Source organism: Hippichthys cyanospilos, chromosome 5 (assembly GCF_059441005.1).
Source record: "Hippichthys cyanospilos isolate Australia breed blue-spotted pipefish chromosome 5, RoL_Hcya_1.0, whole genome shotgun sequence".
Classification (NCBI taxonomy): Eukaryota; Metazoa; Chordata; class Actinopteri; order Syngnathiformes; family Syngnathidae; genus Hippichthys; species Hippichthys cyanospilos.
Genome location: NC_142373.1, coordinates 2,120,034 through 2,137,256, shown reverse-complemented (window position 1 = coordinate 2,137,256; position 17,223 = coordinate 2,120,034). Strand labels below are relative to the sequence as shown.

The 17,223-nt window shown below is 38.3% G+C and overlaps 1 protein-coding gene across 1 annotated transcript in view; it reads right to left on the bottom strand.

Moving 5' to 3' along the window:
* Window positions 1-17,223, bottom strand: part of LOC148423128 (voltage-gated delayed rectifier potassium channel KCNH8-like) — a 123,208-nt gene that overhangs the window by 21,404 nt on the left and 84,581 nt on the right. The window contains exons 4-10 of the mRNA XM_088414934.1: window positions 16,244-16,383; window positions 13,819-14,071; window positions 11,504-11,661; window positions 10,267-10,468; window positions 6,486-6,845; window positions 1,584-1,783; window positions 883-1,132 (exon numbers count right to left, since the gene is read on the bottom strand). Of these exons, the coding sequence (XP_088271060.1) occupies window positions 883-1,132; window positions 1,584-1,783; window positions 6,486-6,845; window positions 10,267-10,468; window positions 11,504-11,661; window positions 13,819-14,071; window positions 16,244-16,383 (1,563 nt within the window). The remainder of the gene's footprint in view (window positions 1-882; window positions 1,133-1,583; window positions 1,784-6,485; window positions 6,846-10,266; window positions 10,469-11,503; window positions 11,662-13,818; window positions 14,072-16,243; window positions 16,384-17,223) is intronic.

Here is a 17,223-nt window from a genome sequence, read left to right as displayed (position 1 = left end):
TAAGGTTTAGTTTGGCTTTTGTTTAAGAATGACACAGGTTTGACTCCTCTTTTCTTTTGCACTATTTTTTTTGTAACAAAAATGCCAGAAGTGATAATGGAAGTTCCACTAATAGTTGGCTGATGGAGCAACGATGATAGGTTTAGGAAACTTCCAAAAAACACCAACAGAAAGGGGTACATGCACGGAAGGGACTGTAAATTACTTATCAGCAAAAAAAAAAAAAAAAAAAAAGGAAACTACCCAGCTCTCAAATTAAGAATAATTTAATTTTCATTTAAATAAACAAACAAACCAAAAATGTCTGAGTTGAAATGGTTCCTTCTCCAAAAATGGAAAATCCTGGTCCAGAAACTCAACCTGTAGTTCAATGATCTCTTTTTCCCGCTGGTTGAGTAGAATCACCTGTGCCTAAAGCCAATCTGGAGCAGGGTTTTTACTTTATGGACCTGGACTTCCCATCTCTCCTTCTGTTTACGCATGTCCTCACAGATGTCGGCAGTTGAATGTCTTCTTGTACTAATGGTGACATTCAGTAGTACTTTGACATAAAAGAGTACTAAAATTACTTAGCCATTTTCAGCATCAAAAAAGTAAATATTTTGTCCATAGTTAATGTAATAAATGAATTATTTTTCATTCAAAATATATAAAAACGACATCACCGGATCCCACCAGTGACATTCCTCACTGCACATTGTTGATTTTTGTGTGCTATTGATTTTTCCGCCGGCATTGCTACATGCATACACAACACAACACAGGTAAATGTGTCCCTCGGACTATTCATAATTAACCCTCCAGCTGATGAGCATGAAATACTATCACGCTTAATGCGAACACTATTGTTGACAACGCTGAAGTCATAAGGAGCGCACTCACCTAGTATGGCGAGCACAGTGTTGTCTTTCAGAACTTCCATGGAACCCGAACATACAAAGTAGATGGCTTGCAAAGCATCGCCTTGCCGGATGAGGAACTCGCCGGGCGCACAGAACGACGTCTTTATGATGAGCGAGAGCGAGCGCAGGCAACCCCTACTGGCCGACTCGAATAGCGGGAGCTGGAGCAGCTCCTTGTTTAGGTGCATGGCGATGTCAGCTCGTAGTTCATCTGGAAAGTCTTTCAGGAGCTGAAAAAAGATGCAGGATTGTCTCATCTTTGTCATAAGGGTCCTGTATTTACTGTTGCCGCTGGTTTGTGGCTTGATGTATCAGTTGCTATTCGGGTGCTATCATTCTTTAGTTTGCTTTGGTATGTCATATAGGATAAATATCTGACAGCTTTAGAGCTTTTTCCGAGTCAGTTTTTCGATTCTAGATTCTGAGTCTAGTTTCTGAGTCTAGTTTATGATGCTTGCTTTGGGTACTTTGGATTTTGGTGTATGTATAAAGATTTTCCACTTTAAACTTCTGTGCGATGTCTGCTTCTGAGTCCAAATTCTGTGACAGCAGAGCTGGAAGGAATTCTGTTGGATGCACGCCTGAGTTAGCTTTCAGCACTTGCTACTAAGCAGCACAATGGGCTGTGGGAATTTTTTGTTTGATGACATTTCTGCTATGGGGTTCACAGAATCAACCCACCTCACTGACATCAATGCCGTTGTTGACCGACCAGGTTGTCTGAAAACACTCCAGCATACGTTGCTCTAAGGCTTTAGGCAACCTGTGCACCCTGATGAAGTCCTTCAGGTCTTTGGTGCGTGTGTGGTAGAGCGAACGGCGCGAGTACATCCTCTGGATAATGGCCGTCACGTTGCCAAACACCACCGCGTGCATCAGTGCTGAGAAAAGAGGAGTTAATTAGGTTTTACTAAATATTGTAATCATTGACAAACAACAGCAGCGTGGACCTGGCAATGTTTACAAAAAAATTGTTGCTGGGCAAACTGAGTACTTTTAATCTAAACGCTAAACACATAGCATAAATCCCAAATGCCACAGCACCTTGGCTAATTTAAAATAGCCACTTTTTAAAATGAAGATTTAATCAAAGCATTTGATTTATTGACTGCCCCAAGTTTTAACAATAATAATAATGCCATGGCACCCTCAGGCAATATGGGAACAAATGCTATGTTTTAGCATTTATACTAGAGGTACATTTGAATGTATTTGCAAGGACGTTTGAACTTATTTACAAGTATGTTTGAAGATATTGGAAACTAAGCTTGAACATATTTTCAAATGCAAACGAATTTACTGAGAAATACACTTGAACATATTTGTAAATACATTTGAACGTACTCACAAGCATGAACGAGTTTGCCTGTAAAAAATATTTACTCCATATCGGCAGCTCCATGCTTTTTTTTTTTTTAACAACCCAGTATTCCACGTGAGTTTAAAAACAAATGAGACCTCAAGTATATTTACGGCACATATTATTTCAATACATTAAAGCGAAGTGAAATGTTATGAAATAAAGAGAAGACTGTTGGAAATAATTTAATTGGCGTTTAGATTTAGGTCAGTGATACCTATAGTACAGTGTTTAGGCCAGCAAAGAACACTTGGCCTTAACCGTTTGGCCACTGTGCTGGATTAAACAAATATCTGTGGGATGTTTCTACACAGCAGGGATATTCCTAGTTATGTTGATAAAAATGTTTGTTCCTGAACTTATATCATGGCCACACAGAGGGCACGAAGGTACATATGACACAGAACATTGAGAACAAGACGATTTTATTTTCATTCCCCAGGTATAATTAGACTGGGCACATGTTATTTGAATTTCGTTATGAGTTAAACAGGATTGTGTGAACATTGTTTTAAAGGCAATGCAAAGCGACCACATGGAGCTCACCATAAGGATAACATTCAGTAGGATTAATTAAGAGGTCGCCTCCCCCGGTTTCCTTTCGCTCTGTCTCTTTTGACTTTTCAATTCTCACCTCTCGGCAGGAGTGAGCTCGTTAAAAACCAACGGAAGCCTTTGCTTGAGCTAATTGAAAGACGAGAACATTTCTACTGGAAGCAAATTAATGATGGAAAGAGAATGGAAAGCGCAAGAGCTTTTGCACCTAGATTATTTCTGACATTCAATCAAGCACTGACCGAGTGGAGCTCAGTGAGATTTTTAATTTATTTTTTGCTAACATTGCCCACAATGTAAGAAAAAAACCACAGCCTTTTTTAAGGGACTAAAAGAAATTTAAGTTGCAACAACTTTTAGCAACAATATTTGTTAGCACAACAAAGCAGCCAGGATGTTTGCTCCAACACAATCTGCTAAGAGTTTTTTTTTAGGTTTCCTTACGTTGGGAGACAATACAAGGGACAATTAGCTGTGTTGCAATGATATTTTTTTATTCAAACAACGTTTTACAGTGCATGTTTGTTGTGTGGCTTACATTTGCAAATTAGCAATAGGAGTTTTTGAAGGACACAAAATTTTCCTTTTTGCACATTTTTTTGAGCATGGGTACTTGGGACATACTGGGACATGTCTGCATTTGATAAATGCCAATTAAATTCAGGTTGCTACATTAAACCGACCTACAATATTGGAAAGCCTTCAAGCCTGAGGAGCTGATCATTTGATTGTGTTACTTTGGGTATACAAAAATTTGCCATTTCCAAAAATTGCATAAGTATCTCCTATACCACGTTACTTTGCCTATGATCTGTCAGCTAGGCTGGGTTAAGAGCCAGAGCCACTTTCAATTCACAGCTAGATCACACTGTCTTCAACACCAAGGCCAAAAAGTAAGCAGACCTTCAATGAGTTCATTGCACAAATAAGTATCCGAGTACCACCAAAATGTTGGTTTCCTTAAAAAAAAAAAAAAAAAAGAAAAAGAAATAAAAAATAATGAAGCCTAACCTGAGGATGAGAAGAAGCAATTGAGTGGATGGCATGAATAGTTGTACAGAGAACACTACTGTATTGCTCAACTGCTTGCAGGCTTTTTCTGCGCTTCTAAAGGGATAGATGGGAACAAAAACTCCATTATTGGGTTAGTGTAAGGCATTTACTCACAGTTATATTTAAAATGTTTGGTTGGATTATCTTTACATAATTTAGCAAAACATAATGGCTTTCTGAAAAGACTATCGAATGCTTTTCATTTTAACTTCTCAAGGTGACGCTTGTGTCAGCCAAGTATTATAAAATTCCATTAATTACCCAGACCCTCATTGATCATGTGAACTATGTCTGAATTTCCACCATGCCTGTTTTTGAACCAATATAACTGTTGTAATGTAAATTACTTTCAAATTTCCTTCAAAACAATTTACCCAATGTAATAACTGACGGATCAGATTTCCTCTAAGCTTTTTTTCAATTACACTGCCTTGCTAAGGTAACGTAAGAAAATATATAAAGTACATAAATAAAAAAAAAGAATCAAAAACACATCTTTTACAACCTGAAATTACATATTACGTCATCAGGAAAGTGCCATATTTGTTTACCTTTCTTTAGGGCGACCATATTTTCAAATGAAAAATCAAGACGAATAAGAAAAGAAAATCAAGTATGTAAAATACATTCTTATCCGGGACTATTAAAAAAAATGATCACTAGTCAATCTGGTGACAGGTGTTGTTCTTATTGTTTTAGCTAATGCTAAATGCTATCTTGGGACAGTTCAAAAAAGCAAAACGAAGTCAATTGCATTCACTCTCTCTCTCAATTGCTGTCACTCTGTGTTGTGCCCATGCAGTAAAACTTGTATACCCTGTAGCAATTTTGGTTTGTCAAATAAACTGTAAAATATTTTGTGTTATGCCCTGCAATATGGTCAGTGCAGTTATTGCCGTTTTATGCATTGACCGTATCTCGAATTACCTGCCAAACGCAAGTGGGTAGGCTACAGTGCAGACTTTCTTGAGCTTATTCATGCATTTATCAATTATTGAATACAATTTTAAGATTATTTTTATTATGTATTTATTTCATTTGCAATACATCTTCGTGGTCACACATTGTAAAAGCTCATATTGCCTCCGGTCTGACCACATTTCTCATGATTCTAAGACACAGAAGCAGTATTTCTTGTTCTGGTTTTTATGCGAATGTGAATAGGAAGTACAGTAATAACAGTTAAATTCCTATCATGATTGATACACATGGCCCAAACAATTGGACAAAAAAAAAAAAGGGATGTGGGGATGGGACATGCATAAAAGTGTGACAAAACAATGGGATTGGTGACTGAGGACCCGAGGCTCAAAGCCAGGACTGTCTCAGTTAAACTGGAATGTCTGGTCACCATACTGTTGGGGGATTTTGATGAAAGCATGTCACACACATTAACAGGATGCCTGGAATTTTCTGATTTTGACACAAATGCATCACGTCTCCTTAAATTGGGTTGGTGGTCTGCCCAGCATCAGTGTTGGGAGTAATGTATTACAAAAGTAATATAATTACTGCAATGCATTGCTTTTTACTGTATGGTAATGGAAGCAAAATGAGAGCAAAGTAATACATTACAATGCATTTTTAGCCTGAAACTGCCCCCCCCCCCCTCCCTCCAATTCGCCAAGAACACAGCAAGATCAGAGGAGAAACAGGAGCAACATTTTTACTTGCTGAGATGCTGAGATGAAACGGCGGTTTGAATATGGATAATATGTACACAAGTTGGACATATGGCCATTACTTTCAGTTTGTCAGAGATAAAGGCAAGAAAAATATCATCATTAGGGGCACTTCGTGCGCGACGCCTAAAAAGCTGTCCACTTAGCACAATAGGACCAGTAATTTGACAAACCGTTCAGATCGGGGCCATGGTAATGCGAAGTTGGCAAAAAAAAAAAACGTGAGGAGGATTGCGCTCTCTTGCTGAGGGATGACACTTTGACATCAAGAGGTTAGAAGATTTGTTAGGAGATACACTGCCACTTTCCACATTGGATTCAACACAGCATTTGGAAACATTGTCAGCAAGATCCCTGTCGCAACTAGGAATAATGACAAGTTAAGCTAACGCTCATTTTCACTGTACAATTGCTATTAATCTTAAACCTTCAAAGACATGATACAATATCTTTTTTTGTGTTTTAATCCCTTTATTATTTAACTTCACAGCATAGTGATGCATTGTTTATGCTGTAGGCAAAAATCAGTGCATTTCACAATTTCAATATTCAAATTCAACATCATTTGGCTAGGTTAGAGAGAAAAATAGATGGTTTCAGTGGGGCTGACTTTAGCAGCAAGCCTACAGCATTGTTAAGGTGTTTAACTTATTGGCTAACATAAGATTTGTATGCTTCATCTTGATACACATTGACCAGAACTATTTATAGACTATTATTAAGACAACTTCACTGGATGTGTAATGTGTGTAATGAGATTCATTGAGAATGGCAAATCCATATGTCCATTTATGGTTACAGTTTTGAATGCGTTACAGTTTTGAAGTAACTTGTCCAACACTAGTCCGCATACTACAACAGATACAGATCAGCTGACTCCAAAAATGATGTAAATAATAATAATAGAAGTTAAAATAAGGAGTGTCTACTCACCGCCAATGAGCATGGTGCAGATCGAGAAAATTTTCTCTGAGTCTGTGTTGGCTGACACGTTCCCGAAACCCACGCTGGTCAGGCTGCTCAGGGCGAAGTAGAGCGATGTCACGTAGCTGCTACGCATGGACGGGCCTCCACCTAGAACTCCCGGAGCTCCCGCCGGCGTGCCCTCGCCAGCTGACGAGTTCCCTCCGTACTGGCTTGAGTTCCAGGGACCTTGACCTGCTATCTCAGAGTTCGATTCGTTCCATTGGCTGCTGTTGCTGGAGAGGATGCCGGAGGAGGTGGGAAACAGTGCGGCCAGGGGTGATAGGAAGTAGGGTGTCCCCAAACGCTTGGCCAACTCATGTAGCCAACCTTATCATAAAGAGGAAGTAGCAAAGGCAGAAGGACCATAATCAGAATTTGTCAAGTATTTTAAGCAAAATATCAATGCGCTGTATGTGTAGAGATGTTTGGTGCTCCTTCCCGCCCTTCCGTCATCGTCGGCAAACGGTGACGGACCAATGGACAGTCCGTCAATGCCAACAAACTGCCCACCACTGCAGGTATGCTTGCATTGTGACAAACCACTGGAGATTCAATAGATGTCAGAACTTCTGGTATGATTTTATGCGTGTGGGACACTACCCACGCCGTGGTAGTTTCTATTTTAATCGAGGTGTTTTTGTTGATTTGTAGTGAACGAGATAGGAAGATATATGCTCATGAAATTAAAAATATTGGGGTTGACGATCCTAATGTTTTCAGCTCTTCAAGTTGACAGTGGAGAAACGATTTTCACATCACCTTTGCTGCAGAATGTTTATGACGTGGAATTACGCATGTGACGCTAGTTTACAGAAGTGTTCGAGGCATATGATTTAACATGCAACAGGTAGTGACTTTGGCTGGCTCCCACGTCCCCTCAAAGCTAAAACAGACTGTGTCCAACCTCTTTGAGCAAAACTTTATGATTGTCGCTGTACTGACACACCTCAGTGCGTTTGAGTTTGCTCCTTGCCTTACGTTTGAATTAAGTTCAGGAAGTAGCAACATCGCTGGTCTCTTTCTCGTTTTTGTCATCCTTTTCCTACTGTGCCATTGGGTGGAAAGCAGAAATGAAAAACAAAACAAATTGTGTGTTCACAATGTCTGTAATTCTGTTGGAGAGTGGATTAGCGCAGTTGCCATGTAAACCAAGGGTTGGTCAAGTCTGGTCCTCGAGAGGCACAATTTTCGATGTTTCACTTCAACCGACACACCTGAGTCAAAGGATCAATGTCATTATCAGGATTCTGCAAAGGATGCTGATAAGCTAATCATTTGAATTAGGCGTGTCAGTTGAAGTGAAACATTGAAAATCGTGCCTCTCGAGGACCAGACTTCACCACTGAAAACTGGCTGGATTGGACCTGGCCACCTCTGATGTAAACAATAGCCTGGTTATGTAATACTGGAAGTAGCTTGTGTAATTGACGCAGAGGCTCATGGGGGGGGGGTAAGAATAAGGTGGAAATAGCGGAGTATTTATTTACTCAAGTGTGGAGAGTATCACCCATACATTGAATATATGAATTGAGGTACTGTACACTTCATCATCAAGCATTAAACTCTGTTACAAGAGTGTTTTCATTTTGTATTTGCCTGCTTGGCTGATCCAATAAATAACTGAAAATGCACCGGTGATTGTGGCACTATGTTTTTCCCCCAATGACATATCTGAGAGTGCTCGTATATCAAGCAAAAGATTGAGGGAGAGAAAAGCCAATGTACCCCTCTATTAAAAACACACACACTCAGACACAAGTCGCAATTGAATGTGACATACTGTTAATTAAAACAGAGACCACTATTTGAGGACATGGACTACTATCTTTCCAACTTTAGCTATGCGTAGGCCTATCACGTTAACCAGTTTATTCACACTATATAATAACCAAAAGAGATGGATGAAGTGGGCATGATATTATTGCTTTAATCAGAATGAAAAAAGGGTAAAGTCTGATGAAGTCACTGAGAAGATGACTTGCCATTAAAACTTCCCATGAAGATTCGCACAGCATCCACACACTAGTCACCCATCAACAAATCCCAAGAAAGTGCCGACAAGTAATCTAATGCCGTTGATGGGGCATTTCAAAGTAAGTGAGGGAAGATAGCGGTGAAGACGTGCTGATGAATAATTGAAAGCGCTTGAGAATCAATGTACGTGACGTGGAGAAGTTCTGCCAAGCTTCTGTGCAAAACATGTGAGAGAAGGGGAGTCATACAATATAGATGCCTTTCATTGATCTACTGTATGCACTAAGCTCACTTTCTATTCACAGAATCTCTGTCCATCCATCTATCCCGCCAATACCTACCTATACCTACCTCCCTATTTACCTATACCTACCTACCTACTGATCTATTTATCTACCTACTTACCCACCTATCTACCTACCTAAACACGTTATAGCTAATTCAACACAAACAATTATAATTTATGTGCAGTATGTGCATATATTATTAGAATTTGTCTTTTTTTGCTGATTGAAAGTGAGTAATTAGACCTAATTATTGGGTCCACTGTGATATTATTCTTTGTCAGGTACAATCTAAGTACAATACATTCAAATGATAATTATGATAATTATATATCCGGTTATAGGAAGGAGATGGCAGATCAAATCGTGAGTCACCTACCCAATCACTTTTTACAAGAACTATTTTCTTCTTCTTCTTCTTCTTCTTCTTCTTCTTCTTCTTCTTCTTCTTCTTCTTCTTCTTATTATTATTATTATTATTATTATTATTATTACTGTATTATTATTATTTTACATTCTTTGTCATGGAACAAAGAAAAAATGAAATGGAAAAATGAACGTATTTTTCCTATTTGCATAGGACCATAAGCCTAAATGCATATGACAGTGATGTGAAAACAGTGAATGAAAAATTCTTCAATTTAATTTCACGTGACTCTGGACTCCGATTGATTAGTGAATTGACGGTGCTAGCAAAAATGTTATGTGAAAGGACTAATTATTGTCATGTTAGGATGTCAAGACTTAAATGAAGAGCACTCAAATGAAAGACCAAAGAAGCCATTAGTTAGTCAGTTTGAATAATTGTATATATTGATGGGGATTGGATTTACTTTCTATGTATATTATCATAAAACACATTAAAACATTGCTTGCACACCAATTTGAGCACAAGCTTTTGAGAGCTCCATATTCTCTGTCATAACATTCCGTCTTTCAATGCTTGACTCATTGCGGCGCAGATAACTCGGAGATCAACTTACTTTGCCTGGTAGCTTGGCGTTACGTCATCTACATTTGCATACACAACTCAAACCCGAAGGATAGCAAAGGCACGCCTCAAAAGACAACAGTCCACATGAGATTCCGGGCTAGAAGTGAAGTCGTGTCTCGTGAAGTCATAGTCGTGCAAATGAGAGTTGTACTTCAAATACTTTGCACTCACAAGTTTTCAATTCATAGTCACGGAAAAAAACATGAAACACACACATTTTAGAGTTCAATCAACGTGAAGACATTCAAACTCAAAACGATTTGTAATCGTACTCATACGAAGACAAGTTAAACGCAACACAAATTGGAGTCGCACTCATACGAATGGTTTAACATACATACAAACGGTTAAGCAAACTTAAACTTAAACTTTACATACAGCATGTCTTTTTGGCAGTGACTTGCACGACTTGCCGGTACATTCACTTGAATGAGAGGTTTCTGGCTTGACAGTTGTGGCCCTCAATGCAAGAGTACAGTGCTAAAGGATTACTGACCAATGTCCCAAGATCCTGGACTTTCGATCTCCCTGCGTCCGATGAAGTACCATACGCAAGCCATCCAGTGGGCCAGCAAGGCGAACATGGACATAAGTAGGGTGAGGACCACAGCGCTGTACTGCGAGTACCGCTCCAACTTTTGCAGCAGCCGTAGCAGGCGAAGCAGACGCACCGTCTTCAAAAGGTGGACCCCAAAGTACTGCGGGGAGTAAAGTGCAATTACCCATGAATTTGCAAAACACCATTACAAAAACGGAGTAGAAAATATGGGGTGACACTCAAAAAATGAGTCAATTTCAACACTGTTGCTAACCAAAACAGCACCTTGAGAATCTCTTAGATCAGTGCTTTTTAAGTGGTGGGGCGGGCAGCCCTGGGGGTGATGGGTAAAGGCTTTGTCTTTGTCATGTGAAGTATAATTGCAAAAAAATACAATGTTTAATTTTTTTTTTTTCTAGTTTCAGGCACTTTGATGCACTTGGTTATTTATTTCTGTTTTAGATTAAGCTGTAACCCGTATAAACACTGTAAAAAATGTAACAGTTGTTGAAAGTTGATTTACATTGCTTTTTAAAAATGTTGTTATTATAGAAAAGGATACAGGTATATATATATATATATATATATATATATATATATATATATATATATATATATATATATATATATATATATATATATATATAATATTGAGTAGAAATTTACCCCTGGTAACAGTAAACGGTTCCCTGCGCATTATGATTGATGGTATATGTTATATGTCCAGTGTTGTGTATTCCAGTAGCCAGACAAAATGTTCAACCCTCACTGCCAATTATGTTTTTCAAAGGGAATGGGCAACGGAGCATTCTGTTAATCTCACTGTAAATTCCAATTTTGGAAATAATTAACTGGTACAAAATCACCGGTAGATTACATCAATTCCCCATTTCAAATATGAGATAGAATGCAATATTTTGTGGATCTTGCAAATGTCAAAGTGCTCTAAAATGACTGGCAGTTATTAAGCTAAAACTGCTCGGTTGAAAACAACACCAAAAAAGGCATTTCTAACCAAGCAGTATTAAGAGTGTATACATTGTACATGCGTTTATTCATTTTTTATTTTCTATATTTACAACTTAATTCCCATAAGCCAAGTCACCTAGCTTATGGATTTTTTACATTTCTATTGAGTTTTCCACAACAGTAGATATTTTCTTGTTAGACTTCAGAGGTCAGAGACAAGGCTCACCACGCTGACATTGAAGGCATAGAGAAGGTCAAAAGGAAGGGCAGCAATGAGGTCCACAAAGAGCCAGGTGGTGACGTAGTGAACGCAGATGGAGCGGGCGTCGTACACGACCTGACCCGACGTGCTCACAAAGGTCGTTCGAAAGTTCAGCACAATGTCTGCAGGTGACAAATGAGGCAAAACAAAAATAAGAGAAAACAAATTATTGTTGAAGACATTGTTGAAGATTCATTGATACCCAACACTGGCTTCAGGATTAATCTTAAGTACAATTGTCCTCCCATGGGCGATGGTTCACATTTCCGCCACTTAGGGGACAAACAGACTGGTTATTCTTTAGGAAATGACTTGAGTCATCAGACGAAATGGTCAGTAGCAAATGGCTCATATCCTTCCTCTTTGCTGCAAATCACTCATTAAAAACTTTTCAAGAAACTTAAAGAATGACTGATGATGGGGCTTATGCTATATGAAGTTTCTTTTAATGTACCACAGAGCAAGAGATGATCAGCTCTTGGAGTTAGTGAGTTTATAAATGTAATAAAGGCACCGTGTAGTGAGCCACTGCTCTTAATTTTTTTCTCACAAGACCAAGCGAGTTGTGGTCAAGGTTTATTTAAAGACCACGACAGAAACTAAGAATAGGGATGTCTCTCCATTGAATATCAACATGTAATGGCATGTATTCCGAAAGGTTCATTTATATTCATCCGTCTTTGTTGTCAGGAGCCAGCCCTGTGCATGAACGAACTAAGCACCACTTTAATATTTATGGTCAATTTGAGGTGATGAATTCATATAACATTGAGCAAACCCAGAACTGATAATGTGAATTTCAATCAATATTCGTATAAATTTATTTTTTAAAAGCATCCTTGCAATAAAACTGGCCGCCAAAGACATTCAGTAGGGGTTGGGTTTAATGGGATGTCATGCCAATGCCTAATAAAGCGAAATCGTAAAGTTTGTTGTGAAAAATCTCTATAATTAATGATGGAGTGAGGTTCCATTACATAAGTTAATGTCAACAAATGATGACTGTTTTTACATTTTCAAAAAGAATCAGTCAGGCTTTGACATAAATGTGGCCCAGGGTACCCTCCTTTGATTCTGTTTCCGATTCTAAAATGCAAATAAAAAAAACGAAGCATTTTTCATTTTTTCAATCATAGTAGTTAGTTTCAAATACAAAATAAAAGCTGTTTTCCATGAAAATACAACAATCAAATTGGATTTTGGATTGTTTTTATATTTTGATTTTTTTTTGTTTTCCCAGGTGAATTTGAAGAATCCTATATACGTTAATCCGAAATGTAAAAATTATAAAATCTCTCTAAAAAAGGAGATAAACAGGAAGCAGTGTTTTAACTCGTCACTCACATTAGTGCTAACATAAACAGGTTGAGTGAGATGGTGTCCCTCAAACCCAATAGAAATTTAGTAAAAGAAATGGTTGATTTCAAATTGTATTTGGTGTGCAGTGAGTATGTTCTGCAGTGACTGTGAGGCAATTTTTGCACAAATTTCCAGAAGGGATATTTCTGACACAATTAGAATGCTATCAACAAGGCAATAAATAGTGCGATCAATCAAGCCAGCTGTGCCTATTTTTTTCAACCTAAGCATTCGTAAAATGTCCGCCGAAGTGTGGTGCCATTTCACCTTCGTGAGCTGTCTTTTATTTTATGTTAGTATGATGATTTGAATTTTTTTTTTTTTTCATTCCGCTCAAAATTGAAATGAACCCTCTGTTGCAAGTTTGGTGAGTTGAATGGGGAGTTGGGCGTGGCATGTGAGGGAGTTGGCAAGGAGGGGAAAAAGTGCCAAGGACAAAGCGCGCATGCGGGACGGCAGAAAAGTTGTTGAAGCGGAAGATGTAGTTGGAGACGTCCATTGATGAGTATTGGTTAAAAATAATAAAGTGAGGGTTATTTTGTCGGCTGCGGCCTCCAACTTGGGTCAATGTTTGAGGGCCGTTTATCCAGAGGGGAACTCTGGAACTCAGGACCTCCCCCTTGTCCCCCTGACTACGACTTAGGAACGTAAAGGGAACAGCGCATTTACAAATAATATAATTATTCCATCATTCCATTTTAGTGACCTGATAATATACAGATAGATAGATAGATAGATAGATAGATAGATAGATGGATAGATAGATAGATAGATAGATAGATAGATAGATAGATAGATAGATAGATAGATAGATAGATAGATAGATAGATAGATAGATAGATAGATAGATAGATAGATAGAGTGTATTTTGTCTGTGTTGTGGATAAAACATTTCCAGAAGAGCCATTCAAGAGTCTCACCTAGCATGAACAAAATCTCCACCAGGATGTCGCTGACGCTTGGGGGGCTCCTGGGGGCACTGCCTTCATCTCGTCCACCCACTACAGTGAAACACACGTTGTAGGGCACAGTGACGGCCACATAGAAGGTGGCTAGTAGGATCAGCCAGTCCCAGCCAGCCTTGAAGGTGCCATAGTGGAGCAGGATGAAGCGTGACTTCTGGATGGCTGCTACCTTGTATTCTGGGATGGGAGGTTTCTCCCCAAACATGTTCTGCATCAGATGATAAGGATGATGGTGATTGAGACATGCAATATACATGACACTGTATTGACTGTCTAGAGATTTAATTAGTTGGACCCTTTGGAAGACTTACATCGGTCTTAACTTGAAATGTGGTCAAAGACAGGGGTCGACAGAAATCGCTGATGTGTGATGTTGCATGCTTCACTTCACGCATTTGCTTACCTACTTAACTTTCACCTATGACAACAACTGAGCCTGAGCTGAACAATTTATTTTCCCTCTGAAAAGTTATGTAAGGTAAAAAAAAAAAAAAAAAAAAAAAAAAAAAACTCATTACAGATAATTCAACTTTGATCGGAACAAAATTTATGTTTATTACAATTTCAATGTCAATGTCAATAAATAACAAAAAATCTCATATTCTCGTGTCATTTTCTACATAGATAATTTATTTTTTCATTTTTTTTGTTTTGTGGGCAAACACATGACTGACATCACCATCATATTTCATATTCCGAAGTGGCATTTTCATGAATTAATTGAAAAAAAAACAGTGGTGCTACAATGTTACGTCACGCCAACAATTAAATTATTTATTTGATTTAAAGATAATGAGGAAGCTATTTAAGTGGGCCTCCACACCACATGCTTGGCTGTTTTTTTAATCAAATTTATTTAATCTGAAACACCCCCAATATGGACTAGTATAGGTTCTCACTGAACATATTGATTTTGTTGTGTTTTGTGCTATTCTTGTTGGTCTCTGCAAAACCAGTGCAAAACCCTAAGAAAAAACATTAGTATTTATTTTATTTTATTTTTTTCGTTGAGAAGTAACTATCGTGGACACGCTGCATAAATTCAGTGGTACTGAAGAATTGTTTAAAATCACAAAGAATCTGTGAGAGGGAAAATTTATTAAATACATTTTTTTTTTTAAAGGTACACTTTTAGACCAATGTTGCCCAACATTGTTACAAACCCACCAAAGTTCATATGTGTTTTGATTAAAATATTATCTTGGCAAATACAACTTGCAGATTTATGGGGCCATTATGTTTTACTAAGAATTGTTCTAGTTTTGCGTGTTCTGTCTTTGTAAATGTAGAGTTTTTACTAAAGCTCTTGTATTGTATCAAATTAGATTGAGTGTCCCTGAAATGTGCTAGTGAGAAATAATGGACTCGTCATCTTGAAAACTGACGAAGAACCAGTGCTAGCAGTAATGCTAAAAATCCTTGTATGTGTGGTCACTAGCATGTGTTGCAGCACTTTTCTTGAGGTGTGTAGCTTCTTACTAACATTTTGAACCCTACCATCAGGATTAAAAGCATTGACCTTAACCCGCAGCAGAAGTCAAAATGACCTTTATATTGTCTGTTATAGAGCACATTACCACACTACATACAGTACATACACTATGCCACTGGTGAGAAGTCATGGCTAGTTTGGCAAAACACTAAAGCTGTGACTAGAGGTGCAACAATGAACTTATTAATCGACAACTACATGATTACTGTTAGAATAATATCATATAGGTTCTCCCTTATTTGTGAGGCAATCATTTTGTATGTTTGATGCAATCAGTATGTTTGTAATGTGATCAGTATGTTGGTAGATTAGGATGAATGTTTTCTGTTACTGTTGGTTGTGAAGATTTGAATTGACACATCTCAAGCAGTCGCAAGAATAAGACGGCTTCATGAAAGGTGTAAGGTGAAAGGGCAAAAGCAGAACGGGGTCGCGCTTTATGTTCCTGAGGAAGAAGATAGCAGCATGAACTCTAAACTGCATTTATCATCATCATCATCATCATCAAGCAATTGCTTATATTGTTGCCAAATGTCTTCCCCGGTCCTTCAGGGCAGTAATGACTTTTGTACCCAGGGACCGCTTGAACAAAAAAAAGAGGGTGCAGAGAGGATGTTTCAGAGCAAAGTAGAATTGTACATTGTGCAGTACTTCTTCGTTCTCTTCATGCATGACAAGGAAAAAATGCCTTTTCTCCTTTGTTTATAGTTTCTCAAAAATGTCTAACAGATGAACCTGACAATTACCAAATTACATCTGTCCTAGCTCTTTCTGATTGGAGCTGCACCAGACAGTTTGCCATTCAAATTCCTGTATTAAAATGTCATTATAACATCTACTATGAACAATAACTGAATGCAATTTTCGTACAACATATTTTGGACTCACATTGTTGAGCTTGAGTTTGCTCTTGTCTTGCTTTTGCAGGTGCCCCGAAAGGTGGTAGAGGACGGCTCGACTGCGGCGGCGGTTGGCATTAAAGCCTGGAGGGCGAGTCACCTGATGCACCTCCAGTCCTGTCTCTTCATCTGTGGACCATAAATAGTCTTCACCAAACAATTGTAAGGCAACTCACTTGCCCTATTTAGGTTTGTGTTTCTTTGTTCTACCTCGGGGTATAATGAAACTTTGAACTGCATGAAATTACATTAAAAAAATAGCAAAATAAACGTTTACATTTTTAACAAGAAGTGTAAGTGTGTATCAATGTTTATCATTAATAGTTGTAGTAATATTAGCTAATTCCATCCTAATGATCACAATCGTACTATTATCGTCCCGTCCTTTGTCTTGGCTGGTCAGGTGAAATGATTGCCACAAAAGAATGTATCACATCAAAACAGCATTCAAGAAAAAAAAAAAAAAACATAGCACGCCTCAAGGCAAAAAAAAACAAAATACAAAAAAACCAACAACAACAGCAACAAAAAAACAATTCTGTCAAAGAGGGAATGATTTGTTGGCGTTTGTGGATCTGAACAGGTAATAGTAAGGCTCACTTCACATGACTGGTTTGTGGTCAGTGCAAGGCCTTTGTTGATCAAAAATCCACTTTAGAATGCAAGGAGAAACATGTAAATAAAAGTAGAGGCCTCGGGGAGGTGTTCAGCTAGCGCCTTCATTTTCACAATATCCCCCACATTCTCGGGAGAGGCAGGAAGGTGATGGGTGGGGGAAGGCTCAACATACATTTTAAATTATTAAGGCTGTGATTTATTGGAATCCATGCAATGCCATGTGCAAGGGCAAGCTAGAGCTCAGCCTTTTTGTTGCCTCTTTCACATACTTATATTGCAGAAGCATTGCTGCATCTGCGCTATAGCCATAAATTTGGCCTTTCTTTACTAGGGGCTTATGTGCAGAGCCAA